We start from the raw sequence: 27,361 nt of genomic DNA, 5'->3' as shown, positions 1-27,361 counted from the left end.
AGTGTACTTCTCTCTCCCTCTGTATGCAGGAGCAGATCCAGCGCTTAAACACAAGTCACTTGCCTTCGGTGACCCTCTAGCACCCTCACTCTGCTTAAGGACACTTGTCCTCCAGTCGTGCCCCTCCCCTGTCTCAGCCTCCCACTCTGGTTTTTCATCTCACCAGCTGCAGCCCCTCATTGTGTGTAACCCTCTCTGAACAAACTACTGTCTTCCCAACTGACTATCTGTTGTTGTCCCAGATTAGTAATCCCATGACTCCCATGGGACCACCCAGACCCTCCAGATAGGCTGTCACCTGCATAAGTAGCCACACCCTTCTACTTCACCTGTACCAGCCTCAGCAACTGCAGCTCGCCATTACCCAAGGCCACTGAGATTAGCGAGTCACCTAGTCCATCTCCACCTACTCCTGCCTTCCAGTCTCCCAGCTTTTTTTCCTTCTGTACTGAAGGTGACCTGCTAGACAGCTCTGCCTGGATTTCTTATATTCTCCTACTGTTCTCCCCACCCTTCACCTGCCAATCTGCTCCTCCCACAGTTTAGCCGAGGCAGGTCGATGCCAGCTCTTACCTACCAGCATCTGACTGTTGCTCACCCCTTTTCTGCTTGCACACTTGTGCAGTCACTTCCCACCTGGATTATTTTGTTAGCCTCCTACCCAGTCTCTCCTGTTCCTTTCCTGCTGTTTACATCACAGCAGCCCAAGTTTCCCTGTTAAAGCTAGGTGAATAAGGTCATCCTCTGCTCAAAGCTCTTGAGTAGGCATCACAGCAGGGTGATAGCTGGTTTCATACCATGGCCACCTCAGCCTGCAGCTCTCACCCTCTCAGACCTTACCACATGGCCTCTGCAGCTGCCTCTCACACCATGGGCTGAGGTTTCCCCCTGGGAAGCACTAGCTCTGCTAGCCAGATGTTCATGTGTAGGAACTGAAATCACAAATGAGCAAAAGAGGACCAGAGGCCACTGATCATCCCCTCCAAGGTAAAAACCATGATTGTTTGCCATTTCATGTGCCCATGACTGCATGTTTGGCAAGCCCGAGTCCATGGGAGGCTCCCCTGCGCTCTTTTCTGGGAATGTGTTCTGTTCATGCAGACAGCTTTGTCATCTCTGTTGCATAACAATATGGTGTGGATTTTAATATCATTAAATTAATTACACAAAGCAGTTTCTGTTCCATCTAGAATGTCAGTAGGGTAGGTGGATACGTCATGAAGTATGTAGCCAGTCCACGTGTCCCTGTAAACGGCCCTGCCCTAGTCTCCTTGTTGCTGAATCTTTGCATCTGTCTTCAGTCATTTATAAAGAATAATGTCCTGGCCGAGTGCAGTGGCACACGCCTGTAATCCCACCGGCTTGGGAGGCGAAGGCAGGAGGATTGTGAGTTCAAAGCCAACCTCAGCAACAGTGAGGCACTAAGCAACTGAGTAAAACCCTGTCTCTAAGTGAAATACAAAATAGGGCTGGGGATGTGGCTCAGTGGTCAAGTGCCCCTGAGTTCAATCCCTGGTACCAAAATAGGGAAAAAAAAAAAAGAATAATGTCCTGGAGAGCTCGTTTGGAGGTTCTAGCAGGGGGACACAGCTACTTGTATACCCTTGACCCAAGACTGTCCTCCTCTATCGGGGAAGGTCGTCCTTTTTGGCCAAACACACAGCATCAGGAGGGACACACATGCAACCGCGAAGGAGGAAGGAACACTGGCCTAGCTGAATCAACCCCATCAATCAATGGGACGACAGATGTCACGGCCAGATCGCCTTCACGTCTGAATTTTACCTTTTGGATCAAAGATTAGGATTTTTAAGTTGATGATTTGTGATACCCTTCAAAAAGCCATATTGATTTTCCTTGGTAACAGTGGAACACGTGGTACCTGAATGTACTCAACCTTGCCATGCATTAAGTAGTATTAAGTAGTGGGCAGGGAAGAAATCTTACTATTGCTGCAGTCTTTACTCATTGCTGACTCTAAAACACTCTCTTGTAATTTTATTTTGCAGGCCAAAACTTTAAGAAAACTGATCCAACAAACATTTAGACAGTTTGCCAACCTTAATAGAGAAGAAAGTATTCTGAAATTCTTTGAGATCCTCTCTCCAGTGTACAGATTTGATAAAGAATGCTTCAAGTGTGCCCTGGGGGTAAGTATGGGACCATGGAGAAATAGGCCAGTTTGATTTCTTCTGCTATTTCTTTCCTTTTTTGGTGGAGGGAGTTACCACGGATTGAACTGAGGGACTTGACCACTGAGCTACATCCCCAGCCCTATCTATTTATATTTAGAGACAGGTTCTCACTGAGTTGCTTAGTGCCTTGCTTTGACTTGTGATTTTCCCGCCTCAGCCTCCCAAGCCGCTAGGATTGCAGGCATGCACAACCTTGCCCAGCTTCTTCTGCTTTTTCTTATCTATGTGTATTTAAATTTCAGATTCAAAGAACTAATTTGTGACTTTTTTTTTTTTAATGAGAATACTATTTTGTCACTTCATAGTGGGGAAAATGAAAAAAATAATCAATGTGAGAATGAAGTTGTCCGACTGTGTTCATAATTAGGTGTTTTTATTCCAACCTGCAATTTGTTCTCCAAGGCCTTGTTTGCCTATTCAGATCATGTTGTCAAAGAAAATACTGGTTGTGGCCTGCTGGAAGGGCCACACTGTGTCCCTCTCTAGGTTCAGGACAGGAGCAGTGAAGTTATATTTTCTCTAATTTTTTTTTTTTTTTTTTTTAGATAGGTTAATTGCAAACCAAGCCAGCCAGCCCCCTCCTTTAATATATCCATGACTCTTGATCTAAAATCTTTCTTTTTCTTCCCATTCCTCTGTCCTCACCTATTTGACTTCAAAAGTCAAGCTGGATTATTTCAGTGGAACTGGCAATCGGCCCCGAAGAAGGGATCAGTTACCTAACAGACAAGGGCTGCAATGTAAGTCTGCTCCTGTGACACCTCTCAAACAAGACTGTAGGCAGAAAGGAGTCAGGGTAATGAGATGGGGTGCTGCTCTGCAAAGGCAGCACCTTACATCAGGCCTTGCCATTGAGTGGTACCTCTTGCTCAAAGGGGCGAAGACAAGAGAAATCCTAGACCCCTGTTGAGGTTCTTCAGAATTCTTTAGTTTTGGAAGGAAATGAATCATACAAGTTTTACGTATGTTAGAATTTGATAGGGCTGTTCCAGTTTATCTGGAGAGGTGTTGAGTTTTGATGTTTGTGTGTTTTGCTGGGGATTTAACCTGGGTCCTAATGGTTCAATAGTGCACTTGTCTGGATATGTGAAATACTTTGGACAGCATTATTGTCAGGTGCACCTGCTTAGAATCTGAGAGAGGACGGACCACCAGAAGTAATCCATAGCAGCGTGGTGGGAGAGTGGTAGGGAAGAACCCTGGGGGAGAGAATGTCAGAGTGAGAAGGAGAAACAGCAGACTGAAAAAAAGTAAGGAAAAGTATTCCAGTATGTCATTTCCATACCCTGAATTTCTTACTGTACTTGTGAATTTAAAAAGAAAAAAAAAATTTTGAGATAGCAGCACTCAAAACTCATGGGCCACACCAGGTTACTAATGTTTGTATCTCCACCTATCAGAGGAGTCTCAGATCTCCTTTTATATGTGCACGTGCATTGGTTATGAATAGAGACTGACACAGACACACTGTAGACACTCCTGACCCTGGCAACAGTGACCCCTCTTAGTGAAATTTCAAATACAGTGCAGTGTACCATTCCTGGGACACACATGAGGTGTGTTCCTGGGCAGCTCAGTGCCGTGAATACAGCCTCCCACTCTAGGATCTGGGAAAGCCATGTTTGGTGACCTTTGGCAGCCCTGGTTATCATTTACATGCCTTAGGTTCTGGTCCACTAGAAGCCACTCACCCCCTGGAATGGTTTTACCCCAGCGAGTCTGGAGCAGATTTCAGCTGAGGAGATTATGGTGGGGAATTAGATCAGAGAGGCAGCGAGGGGGTCATGTCACATAGAGTGTCTGATCACAGAAGTCATCCTATATGTCACAGGAGTTATGGCACTTGGGTTGTAGCTTTTAAATTAGGGAAATATGATCTCATTTACATTTTTACTCATTTTTTATTTTTTGAGGTGCTGGTGACTGAATCTAGGGACTTGCCCATGCTGGGCCCAGTGGATGAGCTCCATCCCCAGCCCTTTTTATTTTTTACTTTGAGACAGAGACTTAATTTTTTACTTTGAGACAGAGGCTGGCCTTGAACTTGTGATCCTCCTGCCTCTGCCTCCCGAGTAGCTGGGATCACAGTTGCACACCACTGTATAAGGCTCTGACTTTTACATTTTTGAAGTATCTTCCTGATTTCCAGGTTGGGGCAGGCATGGGTGAGGGAGCCAGTAAGGAAACCATAGCACAGTGTGAGATGGTGGGCTGGAGAGTGGGGGCCTTGAGGGACGAAATGTATACACTATACATGTTGCATCCCTGAAAACAGATCAGGAAGATGCTTTTCGAGGGAGGGCACTCAGTTTGAGCCCCTTACTGAAGAGCAGCTTCTGCTCAAGCCCTTGGTACCCTCCATGATACCTTGGGTATGCTAAGGAACTGGCCATAGCTAGGCCAGTCATTTAGGAATCACCATGCACAATGACCATAGTCAAAAAGTGCTAGGAGTTCAGGAGACACTGTGTATGTCTTGTCTTTCCAAAAAGAAAACCTGGACCATAGTCACTTCTGAATGTCCTGGAGTCCAGTCAGGGCAGGATGGGGTTTTGGGATACCACTGTCTCCTGGAGCCCTTTGCTTGCCTGCAGTCTCCCTGCCCCAGCACACCGCAGAACTTCTAGTGCCTCAGAGCCTCATTCCAGCCAGTTTGCAGGTGCCCATCTGGGCTGGCCAGCGGGTCAAAGCAGGGGCTGCTCCTGCTTCCTCCTCTTCTGTGGGAGATGTGCTCTCCCCTCACCGGCTCATTTGTGTGGATATCCTCAGGACAGTAAAAAGGACAGACATGTCCCGAATATGAAGTGCAGGAGACAGCTCTTTGACTGCCCGCTGCTGTGCAGGCTCTGTGGAGGGTCAGCGCTCCCCAGCCTCCAGACTGGGGAGAGGCTTCAGAGGAAGGAGCTAGCAGTTGGGGCCACAGAATTTGACAGAATATCCAACAGAACTGGTGAAGAGAGTGTTTTGTGCTTTCCTTTTCAAAGCCCACACATCTGGCTGACTTCAACCAAGTGCAGACCATTCAGTATTCCAACAGTGAAGACAAAGACAGAAAAGGAATGCTACAGCTCAAAATCGCAGGTGCCCCCGAGGTAAGGGACCCTGGCACGCACTGGGAGGGAGAGCAAAGCATCCTACCGGTTTAGAAATGATGTGTTTTAGGATAAGGGTGAAATTTTCATGGATCATCAGAGTCACAACTTTCTCATTTTTATAAGGGTTGCTTTTCAATTAATAATTATCCCCAAGGGACAGGAGACCAATTTTAAGTTAATCAAGAACAGTGTTTTGAAGATGATTTAAAGATATCACAAAGCATCAAGGAAATCAAGTTCTTGGAATTATGTCTTTGTGTCTACTCTGTGAACCTGTATTGTATGTGATATGCTGTGGGTACTGACAGGATAATAGCAGCACTGGCTCATGCTGATGAGGCTTGTGATGGTGTCACAACCAAGCAAAGTAGGTACCTTTATTTTGGTGAACACCATAGATGAAGAAGCTGAGGCACAGCCTGGCCACAGTCTTAGTTTTGACAGGGATGTTTACATACTGCAGCAGGTAAACCCATGCCCCTTACTCTAAATCACCATGTTGCAGTGTATTAAAAGCAAGCAGTGTCACCAGAAATAGTCTTCGGATGAGCACCAGGTAGCATGACCCTTTGAAAAATGGGCTGAGTGCTCTCATGTGGACGGTCGAGTGAACACCTGGGCCTCCCCTGCTCACTTCATCGCTCTTCCACTCTAAGGTGTTTTGAGTTCCATGCCATGTAGTTTATTGATTATCAGGATTAACAAATACTCCCATAGAATACTGAAAACTTGTTGCAAACTGCAGTTTCCTGAAGCCTGAACTTCAGCATCATTTTCGAGCCGTTCCTTCTTGTCCCCTAGTAACGTTCAGGGTGATGGCTTGAGGGGGGCACATCACATGGTAGGAGACGTGAGTGCTCACCAAATTAGGATGTTCTTGGATTTGAAAATGAAATGCAGCTTTTATTGTGACCTAGAGAACACTTAAAGATGGGTCTTAGGAAATTCATCAAATAGAACATTTGAAAAGAGTAAGTTTTATATGTTTGGGCAGAGCACTCTATGTATGCTAAAAACAGTGGTATTTTACTAATTTTGTTTAATGTTAGAAAAATTGTGGTGGACAGTAATAAAAATTGACAACACCATATTAGTTTCACTTCTAAAACAAGTTTTACTTCAGCTCACCGATTATCTAAATTCTTCCCCAATCAGAATGTGCTAGGGGAGCCAGACACTCTGAAGAAAAATATTTTCCCACCTTTTTTCTCCATTTTCTGAGCTTCAGTTGAAGTGATTGTCCTCTTTTCCCCTGGGGTGGTCTTGTGTCTCACATCCAAGGAATGGTGTCTTTAACTAGCAGCCTACCTGTCGCAGTCCAGTCTGGGACAGCCTTATTTCACACACTCTCCCCCACCCCCGCCGGGCCCATGTTGTGGAGGTCTGATGTCAGTGCAGCTGTCTTTCTGGTTGCTGGAAGAACAATAGTGTCTCTTTCTTGGTTTTTCTCCTATTCAGCCTCTGACAGTGACAGCCCCATCCCTGAGCATCGCCGAGAACATGGCGGACCTAATAGACGGGTACTGCCGGCTGGTGAGCGGAGCCACGCAGTCCTTCATCATCAGACCTCAGAGAGGTGAGGCTCTGCTTCTGTCCTGGCCCCTCTTTCCTCCTGAGCAGTTGGAGGGGCTCCCTTGGCAGTTTTCTCCTGGTTCTGTCATGCTGTAACGGGAAAGCCAGACGGATGCATAAGGTGCCATGATCTGATGCTTGCTTCTCTGGGTAGGTGATCTGGTGCTGGGCCCAAGTGCAGTGTAAACACAGCTTGGCTTGCACTGTTTGCACAACCCACTTAGAGTGTTTTCTAAGTTATTATGAGTACTTTTTAAGTAAAGTTTCGAGATTTTTTTATTCTATTTTTAAAAAGCATCCCTTTTAACTCATTAAATAAAGTTTCTTTCTTGCTTTTTCTAAAGTACTTCAAAAGCTTAGAATAGTTGAACAAAATAAATTCTAAATCATGATGTGAAATCAAATATTAGATAGAATAAACAACTAGAAAGGAGTCTGTCCTCTCGGAAGCGCCACAGGGATTTTGCAAACAAAGCATACTCCAGAGAATCTGGAGTTCTGAAATAATCAAATGAAAATATTCCCAGCAGGACACTAGCGTTGCATCAGTTGGGGAGGCCTGGGCCTTGGAGTTGCGTCAGCTTGTGGGTCATGTTGCGAGTCCGCAGCACTGCCATCTGTCAGTGCCTGGCTCCAGGAAGCCCGGTGGCCAACCTGCCTGCATGGTGCGGGAGGTCGGTGACTTCCTGCTAGAAGAGCAGGCTTGCACAGAAGCTCAGTCACATTCTCCAGTCCTGTTGGGTCTTGATGTACTGAATTAGCCTTGACTTTGAGACCATTCCTGTAAAAGAGGGAAGGTGACACCTTGTAGGGTTGTTAGGTGGGTCCCAATGGTAACATAAAGTGGCTTGCAGCAAGGTAGATGGGCACTCTGCAGAGTTTGCCCTGATGGCCGACACCCCTTCCAGCAGTCAGTCAGTGACCAGGATGGCTAGAAAGAATCCCAAGGCCTATGTGGTGTGTCCAACAAGCTGGATCGAGTTAAATAGTGACCAGAGTGGAGGGACACACAAGCAAAACAAATGACAAAGACTGGCTTCTGGGATGGAACCCAGAGAGCCCCACCTGCCCTGGAGGAGAACGTCTGGCCAGAGTACCCTAGGCATAGTGGGCCTTTCAAATTGGAGTCACTTTAGACGATAGGGGACACGGTTGTGCTCTGGAGCAAGAGCTGAGACCACAGGTACACTACACTGACTGAGCTCCATCTGCATGAGGCCTGGATATGGTGCACGTAGCAGAGGCTCTTCCCATGAAGAGTACACCAGGGGAACCTGTCTATGTGTTCTTCTAAAACCTGTATGTTTGTTGAAGTTTTCTTTATCTAAAATGTAGTAATGAAGTTGCTTTCAGAAATATTGGAAGCGCCCTTCAGTTAAAACCTTTGCAGCCACAGTGTTTGATTTTTCACTTTGTGCTTTAAATAGGAGTACATACCTTGAAAATATGTAAATGTCTTGGGCGAATACTTCAGAAAGTGCTTTGGAGCAAATGTTAAAATGTGGTATATCATATATCTCCTTTTTTAATAAATAATTTTCTAATTTCATCTTAACTTACCAAAATGTCTTTTATCACTGTTTTATGAGTATATTTAATACATGGTAACAACATTCAAACAGTAGGCACTGATCCACTCCACATTTAAGGCATCAGCATCTTCTCATGCCTGTTGCACAGTTAGCTAACGTCTTGGTCCTGAAGGGAGGAGGCTCTGCTGGGGAACATGAGATGAGGTGCTTTAAGAATTTCATTCACAGGGAAGAACACAAAGGAAAGTGCTCTGCATGGAGAGCTGGGTGTTGGCTGCTGCCGGTCCTTTAGGATAGATTATTAAGTTTCTTTTAGGATAGATTTTTCAGCTTGATAGTTTCTCATCTTATTGTGAATCCCAGCATATTTATCTATTACACGACTGTAATTTTTGTGGTGCCAAAGACCAAACTTCAGGGTGTTGGCCTGCTAGGCAGACAAGCGACCACTGAGCTATAGTCCAACCTTATACATAACAATTTAATCATAAGCCCCGGAGGCAAAACCATATTTATTGCCTACTTGATATAATATTGAGGTCAAGGATGGTAGTCAAAAATATATGTGGGAAAGCCACGTGTGCATTTTTAAAATTTTTTTTCTAGTTGTAGATGGACACGATTTCTTTCTTTCTTCTTTCTTTCTTTCTTTCTTTCTTTCTTTCTTTCTTTCTTTCTTTCTTTCTTTCTTTCTTTCTTTCTTTCCTTCTTTCTCTCTCTCTCTCTTTCTCTCTTTCTCTCTTTCTTTCTTTCTTTCTTTCTTTCNTCTTTCTCTCTCTCTTTCTCTCCCTCCCTCCCAGTGCCTCAACCATGCTAGGCAAGCGCTCAACCATTGAGCTACAAACCAGCCCCACATGTGCATTTTTTAATTGAGATTTGTTCCCCTAGAACGATGGAAAGGGTGGGCAGGTGCGAGGGTAAGATGGGAGGGTCTGATGGAGGTGCACTGTGGGGGCAGAAGCTCTGGCATGTGGTGTCTTTCACAGAGCCAGGAGAGAGGATCTTGAGTGTCTCCACATGAAGGATGATGAATGTGTTGGGGTGGCTTGGGTCTGCCCTGATCTGACCGTGATCCCGTGCATACATGTACTGAGGCATCCTGTAGTACTTATGACATACAGGTTTTTATCAGTTAAAATACATTCTAAGTCTTAAAATAAAAGAAAAATTCAAATAACATTGTGTTTTTCAAATCTGTTACAATGTTTTTCTGGCAATCCACATTCAACAAAAATGACATTCTGGTCTGTCTTTAGATTACAAACTGCTTAAGAGTGGCAGAGTGTACAGATGCAGGTGCATAACAGAGCATAGCAGTGAGAACTGGCCAGTAAGCTCTGCATGTGATCTCTGGGCATGTTCATGTGTACTTTGTGCATTGATCTACCACATTATTTTGGATTTATAGTGCTCTTAAAAGTGATGTTTATTGGCAGAAAACATAATAAAAGCCACAGGCTGGACAAAGATGTCCTGACCAGGCTCCACAAGCATCAATATGTGGCCTTTCCCTGACTGCATCAGCTGACCTATCCTGAGCCTGTAGAGGAACGTTCAGAATCAGTTCTTCCCCTTGGAAGAAAGAATTGTGAAGTTTAAACTTGCTCTCTGAGGTTTCCTGCAAAAACTGCAGCCAGCGCTGCTCTTTGCCAGAGAGGGTGTGAACTACTGCATGCAATTAAAACCCAGAAGGTGGAAGAGAAGTGATAGGTGTCACTACATAATTAAAATACTCCTTTTCATAAAAGACGAACACTCTAAAGCTATGACACGGAAAGAGAAAATGTTTGTGAGGCATACAGTAAAGAATTAAAACTCTTTATTTTTCACATGTTTTTCCAGCTTATTAAATAAAAAGCAGCCCAACATAAAAAGAATGTATGTGCAGATGTCCCGTAAACATGGACCCAAACAGGGACATGTGTCATTTTGGATTTATTAGGTTGTTTTTAAAAACAGAAGCTATTACCCGGCGCGGTGGCAAATGACTTTAATCTCAGCTGCTCAGGAGACTGAGACATGGAGGATCGAGAGTTCAAAGCCAGCCTCAGCAACATCGAGGCGCTAAGCAACTCAGTGAGACCCTGTGTCTAAATGAAATACAAAATGGGGATGTAGCTCAGGGGTTGAGTGCCCCTGAGTTTAATCCCTGCCACCCCCTCAAAAAAAAAAAAAAAATAACCAGCAGCATCAGCCACTGTGCCAAGATTTGGAAGCATGCTGCCATGTACTTGGTGCCATTGGTGCAGCATTGCCAGCAGGCTCTAGGTGGGCTTGCTGCTGGTTCCACAGCAGCATCGCCTCAGGGATAATCACTGTTACACTGTCCCTGACAGTAGAAGCTAGAAGCAGAGTGGGGATCAGTAAACAAACAACAGCACCCACATGTAGGTGTATGCCTATATGTCCACACCAGGGTATGTTTTAAGTGCCTGTGGCATAAGGAATGCATGAGAGCCTAAGTGGCCTGCTGCTCCTGGGGACCCAGACTTCAGCTTTCCCACGTTCTTCACTGGGTAAGCTTCACCTTTTTAGATTTCTTACAGCAAATCTTTATTAAATGCATGAAGAGCAGTAGATAATATCTTTTATTCAGAAATTGAACTGTAAAGTCCTTCAACTCAAACAAAATGTAAGGTGATGCAAAGATTCTTAAAAGAGTGTATTCAGAGTAGTAAGACCCATCCTGATAGATGCAAGGAGCTGTGTTGGATCATGTACCAGTCCAGTGGGTCTAAAGGAGTGCTGATCCCTAATTCCCAGACAGAGTGCTCAGTGGGTATGCAGGTCGTCTCCTGATGCTCTGGTGGGATGTCTGTTGCCTTCTTCTCACTTCTTCAAATTTGCTGTCAGCACTCTCCGGTTGTTGTTCACCTTGTCACAGCGAGCTTCTGCCCATGCCCAGCTACTTTGGAATCTCTATTATTCACAAGTGGAATGATTGATTTGCTCTCAGAGGAAGTAGAAATTTCATAGAGCTCAAAAAATTTAAAAGCTGAATCTAAACATCACACCCCTGTGTCATTGGAAAGGCCATCTTACTAAGTGATGGTGTTGGGTGTGGTGCAGTGGTCGTGCCTGGGGGTAGTGAGCTCACCATGGGCTTCCCCACTCTGATCTTCCGTCTTTGGGGGCATGCTGACTGGCTATCCAGCTCAGCAGGCGGTGCTGCTGGCTCTGAGCTGTACGGTTCCGCCGTGGGTCCTGTTCTTGCCCTGTTACCCAGCTCTTGCAGTGCCCCTAAAAGAGACAGTCAGTCAGGAGGGCCCAGGTTGACTTATGTCCTCCTTCCTTGAGCAGTGGCCTGAGAGCCACCTCAGTGCCAGGTGCTGTGCAGGTATCAGGGCACTGCTTTCCAGACACAAGTCAGGAATGTAGCAGCAGACTAAACACAGGTCCTGCATGCCTGAGACATTCATAGAGACATGAATAGCATGAATAAACTGTTAAGAGAAAGTAAGTAACACAGTACAATGTATCAAATGGTGATCAGCAGAACTGAGAAAAATAAAGTTGGATTTGAAGAGGCGAAAACCAGGAAGGACTCCCAGACGGAGGCTGGAGGAGAGTACATGATCCCCTGCGTGAGCCAGTTACTGCACCCCAAAGGAAGAGGTGTCCTGCTCTGCACAGAGAGGCCCACTCTGAGCACCATGGCAGGTGGCTGTGTAGCACACTCTCTGACCAGGGGGTCCTCCCTGTGCCTCTGCTTCTCAGGTGCAGGAACCCTCTGGCATTTACACTCACCTGAGCCTTGTTTCCCTGGTGTTTCACCAGGCTGCCTACACGGGTTTTGGAGCTGTTACCGGTGAATAGTTTTATCAAAATGCAGAATGTTTGGATCTTTGGTAAAGAAGTTTGATTTTGATTTTAGAAATCTTTTATCAACATTTCACCTTTGTTCTTTATTATATGATTCAGCAAGCCTCTTGAACAGGATGCACATAACAGTCTGTGATTATGGTAGGTATTTGGACAGCTAAGACACAGTGTACTGACTTGTTTAAAGGAGTACTGCTAAATCCCAGGAGGAGGCTTACTGTTCTCCCTGGCTTCTATGTATAAACTCTTCAAAAGGAATGAAAGCTACCTCATCTCTCTTTTCTTTTTTTTTTTCCCAGAAGGTGAACGGGCATTGCCATCAATACCCAAGTAAGTGCTGCTCTGTGTGCCTTGTTCAATGTCGGGATAGACTTAAGGAATTTGCTATACCGTGTCCCCCACAGCATGAAATTCCCACATCTCTCCATTCCATCATGAACCAGATCCATTGTCAATTCTTTTTTTTTTTAATATTTATTTTTTAGTTTTAGGTGGACACAATATCTTTATTTTATTTGTATGTGGTGCTGAGGATCGAACCCAGTGTCTCACACGTGCTAGGCAAGCGCTCTACCACTTGAGCCACAACCCCCAGCCCTCATTGCCAATTCTAATAGGAATCCAGGTTTAATGAAAATGTTGAAGTTATTTTTCCCTTATTTGAGGTTTAATTAAGGAGCTAAAGAATATCATGATGATAATGCAAGATGAGTTGTTGTTGAAAACTTTCTTCACATTCTTATCACAAACCTTATGAGAACCTGAAAAGAGGTGTGTTTCTGCTATTTTACAAGTAGAGAAATTAAATGTCAATAATTTATGCTAATATTTTTGCTTTTTATGTCACAAATTTCATAATAGGTGTGTTGGTCTTTAAAATTAAAGAAATCAAATAGTAATGCCGAAAGCACCTATCTAATTAGCTCTATATTTGCAGCCACTGTGCTAGGAACTGGGGGCCCAGATGGGAGAGTTAGAGTCCAGCGACTCTCATGCAGGTGGAAACTAGGAGGTGCCTAGTATTCTTCCTGTTCCTACCTACACAGGCCTTCTGTTGTCACTTGCTCCAGTTGCCCTTCTAGATGTATCAGACCCAGTGGACCCTGTCAGGGATGCCATGACAACCCAGGCCCAGTGGCTCTGTGGAAGGACACATAGAACTCAGCCTGTGGTCACATACCAAAGGGGCAAAGTCCAAGGAAGTCACGGAGCAGGCAGCCAAGTGTCTCTCCAGGGGGCACGCAGGATACGCTCCCCCAGCATGTTGCCTGTCAAGACTGGGTGCCTTGAGTTTTTATGGGGGCTGGTGACGTCCCATGTACTACAAGCCAGACTCCCATAAGAAAAGCAGGAGCTCGACATAAACTATATTGTTTGAGTAAAAAGTTTGGGCCCAACGAACCAACCTCTCAAGACAATGGGAACTCTCCCAGAACCCACATTCCCAGACCCCAGCCAAGGCCAGCCATGCAAGCAGGCCAGTCTTAGGCCCTCTGTGTCCACTCATGTCTGCATACCTCCTGTAACCCTTCCTACCCAGTTCTGCCACCCTTCTGTCCTGCTCTACCCTGCAGCAGCAGGCACAGCCCTAATTCAAGCTCTCACCTGGCTTGCCGCCACTCTTCAGACAACTTCCCATGTCCCATCTTGCAGAGCCTGCCCTGCTCCACTTCCTGCTGACTCTTCAGCCCTGGTTTTCACCACGCCTCACTGCATTCAGCTCTGTTGGACTTTTTCAGTTGCTAAAGCAAACTCCATTTTTTCCTCGCAAGCCTTTGACAGTGTTTTTCTCCTAAATTATACACTCTGACTCCACCCTCTTCCTAAGTCCTGCTCATCTTTCAGGTCTGTTCCTACATCACTTCCTCTAGAAAACTGGGCCCCTCAAGCAAGAGGGCATTCTGGTAGCATTTTCCTGTGAATTTCCCTATAAAGCTTCTTTCTTACCCACATTGTGCACTGGCAGTCAGCTCTCAACACCAGGGTCCTATGGAATTGCAGTCCTGACCTTGACAAGAATCTAGCTTGGAGAGTTCACTATAGCCATTGGGGGTTACGTGAGGTGAAGTGGCTCTCCTCTGGTTTGAAGGAAGAGTGCTTCACAGAGTCTGCACTGTTGACAGATGAGGAGGATTCCCACCAGGCAGGGAGGGAATGCTTGCTTGCTCGTCTTCACTCCTTTTCCTTGTGGAAAGTTAAGGAATGACTTTGAGGTTTAAAACATGGAGATCATAAACACAGACATAATAGTGAACAAAGAAGGCAGTAGAAATGGAAATAAACACTAGAAAAACAGAATTAATGAAGCAGACTTCTGAAGAGTGGAGTTTGCTGTAGGGCACTTAGCGCCACTGCTGAGAGAGGTGGCAGGATGCTGGCAAGGCACAGACTGGGGTGCTGTGTCCATAAGGTGAGGATCCCCTCAGGCCCAGGGATGCACTTCAGTGTGACTGCCATAGGCACAAGGTCATCTGGAGTTAGAGGGAATGATGAAGTAATCAAAGTTTTTAATGATATAAAGCAGTAACAAAAGACAAATAATTGTAGAGTAGGCAAAGCAGATTTGGTGGGTGATGTTGGTGAATACTATAGAGGACCCCTACACATGATTACTGACATGCTTTGTAGAATACCACATACAAAACAAAAGAGTATAAAAACGAAGACCTAGTGTATATATTCTGGGTTTCTGAAAGTGCACACTTTAAAAAACTATATGATTGGGCTGGGGTTGTGGCTCAACAGTACAGCGCTCTCCTAGCACATGTGAGGCCCTGGGTTTGATCCTCAGCACCACATAAAAATTAAAAAAAAAAAAAAAAAGTATTGTTCCAACTACAACTAAAAAATAAATATTTTAAAAAATATGATTTATGGGCTGGGTTGTGGCTCACTGGTAGCATGCATGCAGCACCAAGTTCAATCCCCAGCGCCACATAACAAATAATAAATAAAAAATAAAATAAAGGTATTGTGTCCGTCTACAACTAAAATAAAATAAAAAAGAAAGAAACCTATTTCTTTTTAAAAATATGATGTATGCTAGCTGTAAAGATACTGTTAAAAGCAAATATACAGCTGAGCACAGTGGTGCACATCTTTAATCCCAGCCATTCAGGAAGCTGAGACAGGAGGATTACAAATTCAAGGCCAGCCTCAGCAACTTAGCAAGACCCTGTCTCAACATAAAAAATGAAATGGGCTGGGGATATGGCTCAGTGGTAAATTGTCCCTGGGTTCAATCCCCAGTGTCAAAACAAAAAAAAATATTATACAGGTTATTAAACACAAGTAGCAAGTAAATGGCTTGGATGATAGATATTAGGGACCATTCAACACTTGGAAAGAAATTGGGAGGCAATGCAGTAGTTGCACTTGAAGAAAGACCATTGCATAAAATGACTGTCAAGTGCCATGTGGATCTTAAGGGGTTTTCATTTCTCCCATTCTGTCCATTGGGGTTGCAAGAGGAATCCCCCCATGCCCTCTTTCCACTCTTTCCAACACAGTGAATGAAGGAGATGTTATTCCTTCAAGCCACCTGTCAGTGATTGCCATTTGACATTTTAATAGAGTCACTTTTATATAGAACCCAAGGAGTGCTTCTGGTCTGCTTTTAGCCTAAACAGCAGGCGGTTTGCCCCTTTTTAGCAAGCACTGCCATGGATGTCGCTATTGGTGTGAATAGCTGGAGTACTTCGAAGGGTGGCAGAGTGGACACCTTGAGAGCATTGTCCGCTGGCCAGATGGTGAACTCCTTCAGTACTATGTACAGTGCACTCAACTGCAGTTCTGTGAGGTACTGGAGCACTAGTATGCCTCACCTGCCTGGGCAAACTGTCTTTGTGACATGGCAGCACAGTTATAACACTATACACTAAAGCACTTTTTTAAAAATGAGTTTAATCCCCCAAAGGAATGCCAGTTGAGTTTCATAGGTCCTGTGAGTACTAGGTGCCTTTATCCTCGTGCCTAGTGCTCGTGCCCATTTCCCACATGATTCCTAGAGGAAGTAGCTGTCATTAATGCCTTTTTGCTTTTGATTGAGCATACACTTGAGTAAGTGTAGGAGTTTTGTGTTTACTGTATTGAGTCTTGCAGCACTAAAGATATTTTAAATGTCAGGCCTCTGCAGTCAGTCATGGTGGCAGTTTCTGTGTAAGAGAGCCCTAAAGGGAACATTATTTTGCAATCAAATTCCCCACTGTCAAAAAAAAATGGCCATGTTGCAATAAAAATTGTGGCATGTTAAAAAAAAAAAAAAAAGCAAAAACTGTGATCATGTAGCTATAACAGAAGAGAAATAGGTGACTCCTTAGCAAAGAACTTCAATATTTATAGTAAAGATACAAGATTTCAAATAGTTACAAAATATTACTCTTTTTCAGTATGTAATAACAGTATGTATCAGTGAATTTCCTGGCTTTTTTACAAGGTATAAATTAATATGGACCAATCATGTTATAGTGTTTCAAAAAAACCTGTTTTCCCACAGTGCTGGGGATGGAACCCAGGGGCTTAGGCATGGAAAGCAAGCCTCTGTCACTGATTTACACCCTACTCCTCAAGTTACATCCTAGAGATCAAAATTCAGTGCCAAATGTGTGACTTTTTTCTCCTAACTTTGCAGCAGTCCTTACAGTCTAGTAGTTAAATGCCAACTTCTGTGTAACTCACATTGCATGATATTGCTGGTTTTCAGCCACCATCATGAGTAACTTTCCCAAAGAAGTTAAGCATATATTTTTTTAGATATTTCCTTACTTTGTGATTCTGGGGATGAACCAAGAGTTTTGCACGTGATAGGCAAGCACTGTGCAACTGAGCCCCAGCCCTGTTGTCTATTTTAATTTCTGATCTTTAAAGCATAAAAGTACTCTCCCCAGGAAGTACTTCAAGTACTAGTATGCAATTTAAAAAGCAAAACAAAACAGCCGACTAAAATCTAATCTCCCTGTGAAGTGAAGTCCTTCTAATCCAGGTCCATTCCCTGTAGGGTGGGGCCTGTATGCTTTGTCCTGGGAAGACGGAGCTCACTCTTTCCTTGTCTGTTGCAGATTGGCCAACAGTGAGAAGCAAGGTGTACGGACACATGCCGTCTCTGTGTCAGGTAAGGACCAGGGGAGAGGCCTCTGCAGGAAGCTGCCAGGCAAAGAGCATCGCAGACCTCCCTCCACTTACAGTGTGAAGGCTTCTTCCGGACTAGCTTAGACTAGGGATTTGCATGGTTTTACCAGCTCAGAGGTTTTGTTGTTTTAGTTGAGACATGTGAAGTACCAGATTACTCTCCGGGCTATATAAATTCTGGGTTGTTTTTCAGTTTTTTGTGTTAGTCATATTTGGAGTGAAAATTGTTACTTTTGATTTTGCCATCATAATTTATCTTTGCATTTGAGTGGAATTTAAAACTATATACTTTGTACATTTATTTTATTGTCTTTTGAATTTCAAGAAATGTGAAACATTTTTTAGATGTTTTTTGCCTTTCTCAATGAACATACAATGGTGTTTGGATATGGTTCTTCTTTTACATATAGTTAAGATGCTGGCATAAGCATTATCTTAACTATTTGCTGGTGTGATGAGTGTGGTGTGCCTTTCTTGTATGTTTTTAAAGTACATATGTCTTTTTTTCCAATCTGAAAATATGGAAGATAGAGGTGGAGCTGCATACGTGTGTGTCTCATCTGTCTTTGAACAAAAGTATGAACGTATATGTTCTATTTCTAAAATAGTAGCTTCCTGATAACATTAGTTATTAGTCTCTGGCATACAGGGACTCAATTCCTGTTCAATTTGTTATGAGTTAGTTTTTCCTAAAATTTGGTTTTGCTCTTTTGCCTAGTCGATACTGGATTATTTCTTAGTATCCAACATTAAAGTGTAACTTCTTGTCTTTTGTCGCATACAAGTACCCACATGTCCTCTGCAGAATGTGTCTTGTGTCCCTACTCCAGGCAAAGACCCTCGGGCTTCATGGCAGAGGCATTCTCAGTGCTGCCCACTCATTGTCCACATTTGTCTTTCCACAAACCTAGTGAAAGACTCAAGCAGTAACCAAGGTTTCCAGAAGTGGATCTGGGCCGTCCAGCAACACTCAGCCTCATAGTTCACAGTCTGGTGGAGAGGGTGGCCACCAGGTGCCCTAAGCAGACTCCAGAGGCAAGAAGGGCCTGGGGATGTCTGAGGGTGTTCTGCCGAGCAGTCTGTAGAGCCCTTGAGGCCTGCACCACCTCTGAGCCTGAAAAGCAGCTTCCGGGATGAGGCCCAGGGTCTGCTGAATGCCCTGGCTTTGCGCTTGACCATGCACATTCCCCATGGTTACTCCTGCTTGAGAGCAAGCTGAGCTCCTATTGGGCTAAGAAACATGATTCCTGCATCTGTCTTGGGTGATCAAGTAGGTCCCACAGAAGCTTCATACCTCGTCCTTCAGTTTGACTGATTTCTTCATCAGCTTCCTCCATTCTTCAGGCTGAATCTCAGTTTCTTTTAGCAGCTGGTCATCATCACACCTCTGCACTTTGCCTTCTCAGCCACCCTTTTTGGACACACTCCCAGTTTTTATATCCTAATTCAGACATACACGGAAAAGAAAGCCAGCTGACTTGTGAGGTATACTTGCAGAACATACTTTGTTCCAGTCTCTGCTTCATGTTCTGTATCCTTTTTCATGGATTAACTCTTGTAGTCCTCACTATGGCCCAAGGAGATAGTTCTAAATATACAGATGAAGAAAACTGAGGCCCAGAGAAAGTTAGATAATTTGCTCAAGATTACATAACTAGCAAAAGGTAGAATCAGTACCCAAACTTGGCTCTCTAGGTTCAAACCTTTTCTTAATTTCTTTTGATTCTGCCTTAATACTTTCTTCCTAGGTCCACCTTAATAAGGTTATACCTCCTTCTCTGTCACTTCTTTACTACTATGTTAATTTAAATATGCATCACTCAGGTCAGAAACAGTGATAATTTATTGTTCATCAGATGAAGCTCAAGCTTTCTTAGTCAGCCCTCGAAGGCCATCTACCTGCCCACAGGCCACCTTCCCCTTCTCTACATTGTTTCTCAGCCACACTAAGTTGGGGTTGTGGTTCCCCTACCCCTATAGCCCCACTAGAGGTGGCCCACCAGTTCTGTTCTTCTCATTGCCACAGCAGTCTTTCCAGAGCTGAGATCCTTTGACACAAGACTGTCCTGGATAATTGCAGATCCAGCAGAGAAGAATGTCCTCCACAGTCATGATGTGGTTGTTTGTCATTCCACCTGCTGCCTGCTCATGTAGGCAGAATCAGACTAACAAGCATGGTGCATTTCTGTTGTCCACAAAGAGTCACATAGCATCCAACCCACCTGTGCATCACACTTGCTCAAAGCTGATATTTGACATTTCTTGAAGGATCTTTGTTAAACTGACACCTGGAAAGCTAGTACTGTTAACAGAGCCCAGGATTATTTCTCTGCCCCCATATGGGCTGGGGTACTGACATACTGCTGGACCCTGGGATGTTCTGCCTCTGTTCCTGGGCAAGCCTGTTCTGTGTACAGGCCAATGGGGCCAGGCTGCAGTCCAGCCAGGCCAGCTGCAAGGTGGTCTACTTTTCTGCCAGACACCACCTCCTCTGGCCACCAGTACTCCTTTAAGGTGGGGGTTCCTCAAGCTTCTCACTGCCCACTGCACAGCAGCCCACCTGGCAGACAGTGCGTGCTGCGTGCCGAGCACTGCTGGAGGCATCCCTCTACCCAGAGGGTCTACCTTTGAGATTTGGGAGCTTCTCTGTAAAAATGAGATTAATAGAGGTTTCAGAAATACCTAACAGAATTGTAAATTTCCCCGGGCATACTATTCTGAGGGCCTAAAGGACTTTCAAGACAATTAAGTATTAAGTTTTTAGGAAACACATACTTACTGTAAAGCTCTGTTGAGAGCCACGGCCAGGTCAAGATTCTGGTGGAATTTAGGGTGCAACTTAGAGGCCAGCGTCAGTCTGCCATGTGGGATTTATACGTGTGCTCAGAGAGGGAGGCGTGGCCTGCATGGTGGTGGTGCTGGAACACAGTGGGAAGGGGCAAAAAATGCACAGGAATACAGATATTTCCAAATTGATGCTCAGAGCTGACTTTGTGATACCACCTCATCATGGCCATGACTCTTGTTAAGTGTTTCCATGGTACACAAGAGGACTGCAGATTGCAGTTTTTCTCTTTCATGTCTCATCATGGAAATGAGCAGAGTGACTTTTCTCACCTGCCAGTAAGAATATTTAGTTTGATTGTCTCTGCCAGCCCCACTGTGCTAAAGTACAAATTTTGTCCTACTAGGGCTGCTTTTTCAGTATTACTGCAAACTTTTTATAAAATTGTGACATCATTTTGGCTTGGTTGTTAACCATGCAGCATACTTTTCTTCAGGTATTTCAAATCAGTGACTGGAAATTATTCTTAAATATTAAAACACTTAAGAGCAGGCCTTACACATTAGGTCTTTGTTCCTTTACTGCTATGTGAACACAAGTAGTCCTGAAGTGTGATTGGAGCCCAGCATGTGCTATACCCAACCGTGCCCAGGCTGGACTTCAGGACTGTCTGCAGCATCTCCTGTCTACAGATGAGGAAATTGCCACTATGGAAGCTTAGATGCTTGGTCCAGCTCGTATTGCTCCTGATAGGAGCCCAGAGCCTTGACTGGGAGGCTCCTTGTCCTTTCATTAGACTCTGTTGGTTCATTCCAAAAGCTTGATGTGTGTGGAAGGGAGTAATACTTTCATGCGGGTGATTCCATAGTAGTTTTTCCCCCTTAAGCTGTAATAATATAGTACTGACTCTTCTGCTAAAATTCAGAAGTGTGCACTGTGTTTAAATTTGAAAGAGCTACTTGTGCTTGGCTTTATACTCTGACTACAATTTTTATAATACTGTTTTCTCCAAGGTAGTCTCTTCTGTTGAATGCTTGATTTAAATGCTGGCTTTTCAGAAGTTGAATGTGAAAACAAACAAGCAAACCTTGCCCTAATTTCAGGGTATTCTTTCCTAGTAGATAAGAAGTTCATTTTGAAAATCATATGCTTTATGACATGATCAAAATGCTACCAGTAGCTTTTCTGGACACAAAGTGGTAGGTATTAGACATGACTCGAGTGTTTCTAGTACTTGGAGTGTACTGGATATTCTTCTAGTTTCAGTAGCAGTTGTTAGTGTTTTGTGATCAGCCTGGTATTAGAAGAGAGGCCAAGCCATCAAGGAGCTTGCATCTGGCTTCACAGAGACACAGGCTGGAGCCTTGGGCATGGGTAAGGATGTGAGGACCCCAGGAGGCCACCCTGCTGCCTTCTTCCTTGGAGCCATCCTTCTCCCACCTTGGCATCACTGGAACTCTGCCTGCCACTCCTGAGATTCAAGGGTGCTACTCAGTCACCTCACTCTCTTTTGGTTTTCCAAGGAGTTGAGAATCTCAGATGTCACACGCACTGAGATAGCACCATTGGCTGTGAAGTGTGCCCTGAAAGAGCCCCAGTTCCAGGTACCCTGTCCTCTGCCCTCTGCCCTCTCCCTGCCCTCGTGGAGAGGCTGGAGCAACAGCTGAGCAGGGAAGACTTTTGATTTAGCAGACCCACCCCCACAGATCTCTTGCCTCCATCCTGTGAACAGTTTTTCCATAACAGAGCGTTATTCTCATCTTCTCCCCAACATCCTTTGCATCTGAATGAGAATGAAATGCTTCATAAGTATATTTTTAAAAATATTTTTAGTTGTCAATAAACACAATACCTTTATTTTTTTAATTTATTTTTTTATGTGGTGCTGAGGTTCGAACCCAGTGCCTCCCTCACACATGCTAGGCAAGCACTCTGCCACTGAGCCGTAGCCCAGCCCCCATGAGTGTATTTTGAACAGAAATGTGTTCCTGTCTTTCTGATAGTATATGTTTCACAGTTGGCAATGTTTGGGTATACTTCTCAGTCTTTAGACTCAACTGCTTAACAGTCATTGATAAACTTTAATAACCTTTTTAAAGATCATATTACTAACATGCAAGAAGCCCAAGTATCATCTTGCTAAATATAAAACAAACATTGCCAATATAAAATGGCCCTATTATTTTTTTTCTCTGCAGAGAAAAACTTTAAAGGAGAACTGAGGATTTTAAAATAAAATTCTAAAGTCAGACCTCAGGGCCCAGTTTGTGTAGCCTGTGGATTAAAATCAAAGCTGCTTGAATCAGAACAAATAGTGAACAAATATTATTAAGTGCCCACTATGTGTTATGCCTTTGAATCATTTCTCTAGTTTTTCATCCTAGAAAGTTTCCAACATGTGCAAAAGAGAGAGCATAGAATTGTACCATGATTTTCCACATGCACATCACCCACAGTTAGTGGTGGAGACTCATGACCAGTCCTATTTCATTTTTGCATCTAGCTACTTACACTAACACATAATCCCCACTGGTTTTTGTAAGCAAATCTAAGACATATTTCACCTATGTTTCTTATAAGTAAGACCCTTTAGAAAACATTAACAAATATCCAGCCCGCATTCAGATTTCTCTTACTGCTTCATTTTCATGCTTTGTCTTGTGCAAACTAGAGTCAAGCAAGTAACACTTGTGGAACATGCTCTCTGTCTCTCCGCATGCCTGGTGGCTGGGCCTTCCTGTTGTTTGTAATGGCGTTTACCCTTGAAGAAACACTGGCACTTACCCTGCATTCCCTGTACTCCACATTTGGCTAATCACATCTCTTGACATGGTTTTGCTTAACTGTTCATCTCTGGCTCTTTGGTCCCTGTAAACTGGTTGTTAGAATCTAGAGAAGTTGATCCAACTCAGATCCAATGATATATACTCTTGCAAGACTGCTTCACAGGTGCTAAATGTGGTGCTGCAGGTTTGTAATCCCAGCTGAGGCAGGAGGGTTGCAAGTTCAAGGTGAGCCTTGGCAAGTTAGTGAGACTCTGTCTCAAAGTAAAAAAAAAAAAAGGGGGGGAGCTGGGATGTAGCTCAGTGGTAGAGCACTTTCCTTGCATGTATGAGGTCCTGGTTTCTTGTTTGTTTGGTTTTTTATATTTTTTTAGATGTTGATGGACCTTTATTTTATTCATTTATTTCTATGCATTGCTGAGAATGGAACCCAGTGCCTCACACATGCTAGGCAAGTGCTGTATCACTGAGCCACCACCCTAGCCCCAAGGCCCTGGGTTTAATCCCCAGTATAGCAGCAAGAAAAGGGAACAAAGAGAATAGTTCATAGGTGGTGTACATCTGATTATTTTTCTTGGAGACATTAAGATTGATCAGTGCATTAGGTCCCTCTGGACTGATCCATCACTTATAATGTTCCCATGAGCATCTTGCCTTTTGGTTTTAGCAGCTATTGACATTCATGCCTGGCTTTCTTCAGGGACCACAATAGGGTGCCAAACCATCAGTCCTTCCTCTCTTCTGCTGAAACGCTTTTTTAAAAATATATCCTTATTTTGTTTATTTATTTTTATGTGGTGCTGAGAATCAAACCCAGTGTCTCCCATGCACAAGGCAGGCGCTCTGCCACTGTGCCTGAGCCCCAGCCCCTGCTGGAACACTTTTGAAGATGCTTCTCCACGTGAGCTGTTCAGTACCCTAGGGAATGGGTTCTACTGGAGAATTAGGAAAAAATAGCCCTGTTCTTTTCCTTTATTTCCCAGTTTTTAAAACAAGGAGTTTTGACCTCACTAGCCAGATGTTGCTTTTGTCCTTGGGGATCTTCTTTTTAAATGTCATTAGAATGAATGGGTTTTTCCACTGGTGGTGCGGGGTTCCCCCACGGCTACCCTAGGTAGGATGATTTGCTGGGAAGACTGTCAGAGTACAGAGCTCAGGAACTTTCCTCCAGAACCAAATGTTCCTGAGAAGAGTGGCCAGAGGGAATTTACCTCACTGTGCAAAGCGGAAAAGTCAGCAGTGACCCCCTGGACTCTTGCCCATATCCCTACAGAAGCCTCAGATTCCTGTGTCGCCCAGACACCCTGAATATCCCTGCTGTCTGTCTCTGCTTTCTCTTAGTTCCCAACCCCTCACTGTGCCTCTGCCATTCCTCTGAACCCACAGCTTTTTCTCTGAACCATCCTGTCACCTTCCTCTTGTGCAACTAGCTCTCACCCTGAGAGTGATGGTGCCTCTTAGTCCCTCTTCACATGTGACAGGTGTGCATCACTATTCTGGGCACCTTATTGCCAATGACTGCTTCTTCCTTGGAGCCATTGCAGTCCTAGGACAGGAGGTGAGAGAAGTGTCCCTTGCTTCTCATTGTTGCTCCTTCACAAACACTAGCTTTGAATCCTGCCTATCAAAGTCCCACCTGCGTTCTAAGCATCCAGGTCACCATGGGAGGCTCTGTGTTCTCTGTTAGCAATCTGCCTAGGGACCTGTCCCTCCTCCCCACAACCTATTACCCTCATAGTGTTCGCACTTGGTCTTATCTGCAACCCCGCTGCAGTGTCAGGTAGCGGGAGGTGCTGGGGATTGGACCCAGCTCTGAAACAGCCATGTCCCTAGGCTTTTTCTTTTTATTTTGAAGCAGGGGCTTGCTAAATTGCTAGGCTGGCCTTCAACTTGTGGTTGCCCTGCCTCACCCTCCCTAGTAGCTGGGATCACAGGTGTGTGCCACTGCACCCAGCTGCAGTTTCACTTCAAGAAAACCCTCTCAGACTGTGCCTTCCTGTTTTTCTAGCTTATTCCTTGAGTGTCCACGACCAGTTCCAGGTCCCCCACATGTGTGTCCTCATTGCTCAGTGACCAGGCCCTGCCCTGACATTGCTGGTGTGCATGCTCACTATCTCTTCCCTGTCCAGCTCCTTCCACTCACTTACCATTAGCAGAAAGTTTTCCTTCAGCTCTTTACCTGGGGCAGCTTGTTACTACCCTGTTGAACAGGTAAGAAAACTGAAAAATGAAAGTAGGGTTGCCTTCCCACAGTCAGGTAATGAGTGGTGGAGCCAATGATTGAATCCAGACATTCTCTGAAACAGAGCCCATGCTCCCTATATTTTTATTTTTCTGAGTTTATTCTTGGAGAATGTTTGTAGGAATAATAAAAACAAAGTATCATATATTGTTTATTTGAATGCACTGTTGATAATTGTATCTCAATGTGTATTTCTTAGGATCAAAGACATCATAATATCAGAGTAGAATTAACAAAATTGACACATGTAATATTGACAGAGAATGCCCTTGTCCACAGTGCACATTCTTGTTCCATCCAGGGTATCCCACATAGCTCTTGCCTCCTGATCCCCCCCACCAACTCTGGTGCATCCATTTGTCAGTTCAGGCCATCTTCTTCACCAGTATCACAGGGAGAGTGGCATTCCTAGGCCATCACCTGCAGGGCCAGGATTCTGGTCTGTGGAGAAGGTAGCTTTTCAAACCAAGCAGTGAGATTGTGTCCTTGGAATCAAAATACATCATTTGAAAAGTACCAAAGTATTCTTAGTTCTTTTCATTTCTGCTCCTTGTATATTGGTACTGCCAGTGAGATCATTGCCATCTTGATGGCCAGACAGTCCTGGCCTGCCTCCTCCAGGGCCCACGCTGTTAAGTGGCAACTTACCACTGATGCCCTCTGCGTCTCCTGCTGCCTGGGTCGTTCAGCTGCTACTTTGCATCTTAAAGCTCCATCCCTTGCTTGGACTTCATTGGCATGTCCACTGTTGCTATTATCATCTGTAATCATTGCTTCTCCGTGTTCTCACTGCTAAAATCAGAGTGGGACACCTCTCAAATGAGTCGCAAGTGAGTAAATGAGCAAGGTGTGCTGCCTGTGTATTCAAATACCCTCCTCACCAGGGTGTACAAGGTACTCCAGATCTGCGAGTCTCTGTCTCCACTGAGAATGTGGAGTAAAGTGCACATAAAACTCTTTCACAAAATCAGGATCTGCTAGTTTTCTACATTTTTTTCTTTATTGTTGAATATTATCACAAGAATATTGAATGTTCTTGATTCTTGAATTACTATTGGTTTTTATTATTTCTTTTGTTTGGGTTTTGTGGTTTGTAAGCATATTTGTACTGTCAGTGGCTGACTGTGCAGATCAGGAGAGTTTCATTGTGTCTTCCATATCCAGTGCTAACCTTTGCTAAGACAGAAAATTAGATCTTAAAATAGTAGCGTTTATTTTATAAGCTGCAAGTCAGTGCTAGTACAAAGTAAGGTGTGCCAGTAGTGAAATACAAATATTTGCAAATTTGTGTCTATTTTTATAGATGTGCCTTAAAATGTAACAGTTTATCTTTTGTATTGAAATAATTTGTTTCTTTTTTTTCTTTCCTCCTCTGCCTCTTTGTAAAGGAGTCAGTCACTGCCAACATAAAGTTAAGAAAGCTAGGCGCTTTCTCCCTTTGGTCTTCTGTTCCCATGAACCTTCTCCTGCCGGTACTGCACTCTGTTGCATAGGGTCCCTTGCTAACCACAGCACCACAAAGCTAACTCTCTAACTGATGCTTAGAGACCGTCCTCAGCAGCTCCTGGCTTTACTGAATGTCAGTGTGTGGTGTCTGCTGTCCAGAGGTGATAACTGGGGGAGGTTTGCTGTCTCACAATCTTGGAGCTGCTTCTCTTGAGTAATAGACTTTTGTTTGCCTGTTTGCTGGTTTCCAGGTGCATGAAAGGGCAAAAAGTAGCTTTCCTGCCCCCTTTGCTTTCTGAGTGTTTTCCCACAGGGGTGGGCAGGACCAGGTTCCTTGTACTATGGGTCTCCTAACGCAGCATGCACCTGAATGAGGAGGAGCTGCTTAGAATCGCCCGTGTCTGCTTTCTGTGCTCAGGATGCTGCAGAGAAGGGCCAGCTCTGCCGTTGGGAGGGTTTTCTAGGAAAGCAATGATTTTCTTACAATTGTTGAAACAATAATTTCTCCAGAATGTTGGTAATAAAATTTGTTGTTTCATACACATTTAAAGGGGATCCTTACTTGTTCGCAGAGCTTGGAGCACTGTACTCCCTGTGGTTTGCAGTGGGCCTGGCCTAGACTCCCATGTGGTGTTTGAATCCTGCTGGGCACTGCAGTAGGCTTACTCCAGGCGGGTTCCCCTTTATCTTTTAACATACATGTAACGACTGGTTTGTCTTTTATCTAAAAGGACACAAATTCTCCCTGAGAGAAGTAGAAGC

General features: G+C 44.3%; 1 protein-coding gene across 36 annotated transcripts in view; it reads left to right on the top strand.

Annotated features, from left to right (window-relative positions):
- Positions 1–27,361, top strand: part of Ptk2 (protein tyrosine kinase 2) — a 204,420-nt gene that overhangs the window by 105,681 nt on the left and 71,378 nt on the right. For 19 of the 36 annotated variants that reach the window (XM_048802205.1, XM_048802193.1, XM_048802213.1 and 16 more), the window contains 7 exons: positions 2,010–2,150; positions 2,858–2,935; positions 5,180–5,287; positions 6,749–6,866; positions 12,516–12,546; positions 17,274–17,326; positions 26,542–26,625. In XM_048802205.1, coding sequence (XP_048658162.1) covers positions 2,010–2,150; positions 2,858–2,935; positions 5,180–5,287; positions 6,749–6,866; positions 12,516–12,546; positions 17,274–17,326; positions 26,542–26,625 — 613 coding nt within the window. The remainder of the gene's footprint in view (positions 1–2,009; positions 2,151–2,857; positions 2,936–5,179; positions 5,288–6,748; positions 6,867–12,515; positions 12,547–17,273; positions 17,327–26,541; positions 26,626–27,361) is intronic. The other 17 variants (XM_048802215.1, XM_048802219.1, XM_048802220.1 and 14 more) reach the window with 1 other exon arrangement.

Source organism: Marmota marmota, unplaced genomic scaffold (genome assembly GCF_001458135.2).
Source record: "Marmota marmota marmota unplaced genomic scaffold, marMar, whole genome shotgun sequence".
NCBI lineage: Eukaryota > Metazoa > Chordata > Mammalia > Rodentia > Sciuridae > Marmota > Marmota marmota.
The sequence above is the reverse complement of the archived record's forward strand: the minus strand, read 5'-3'. Positions and strand labels throughout refer to the sequence as shown.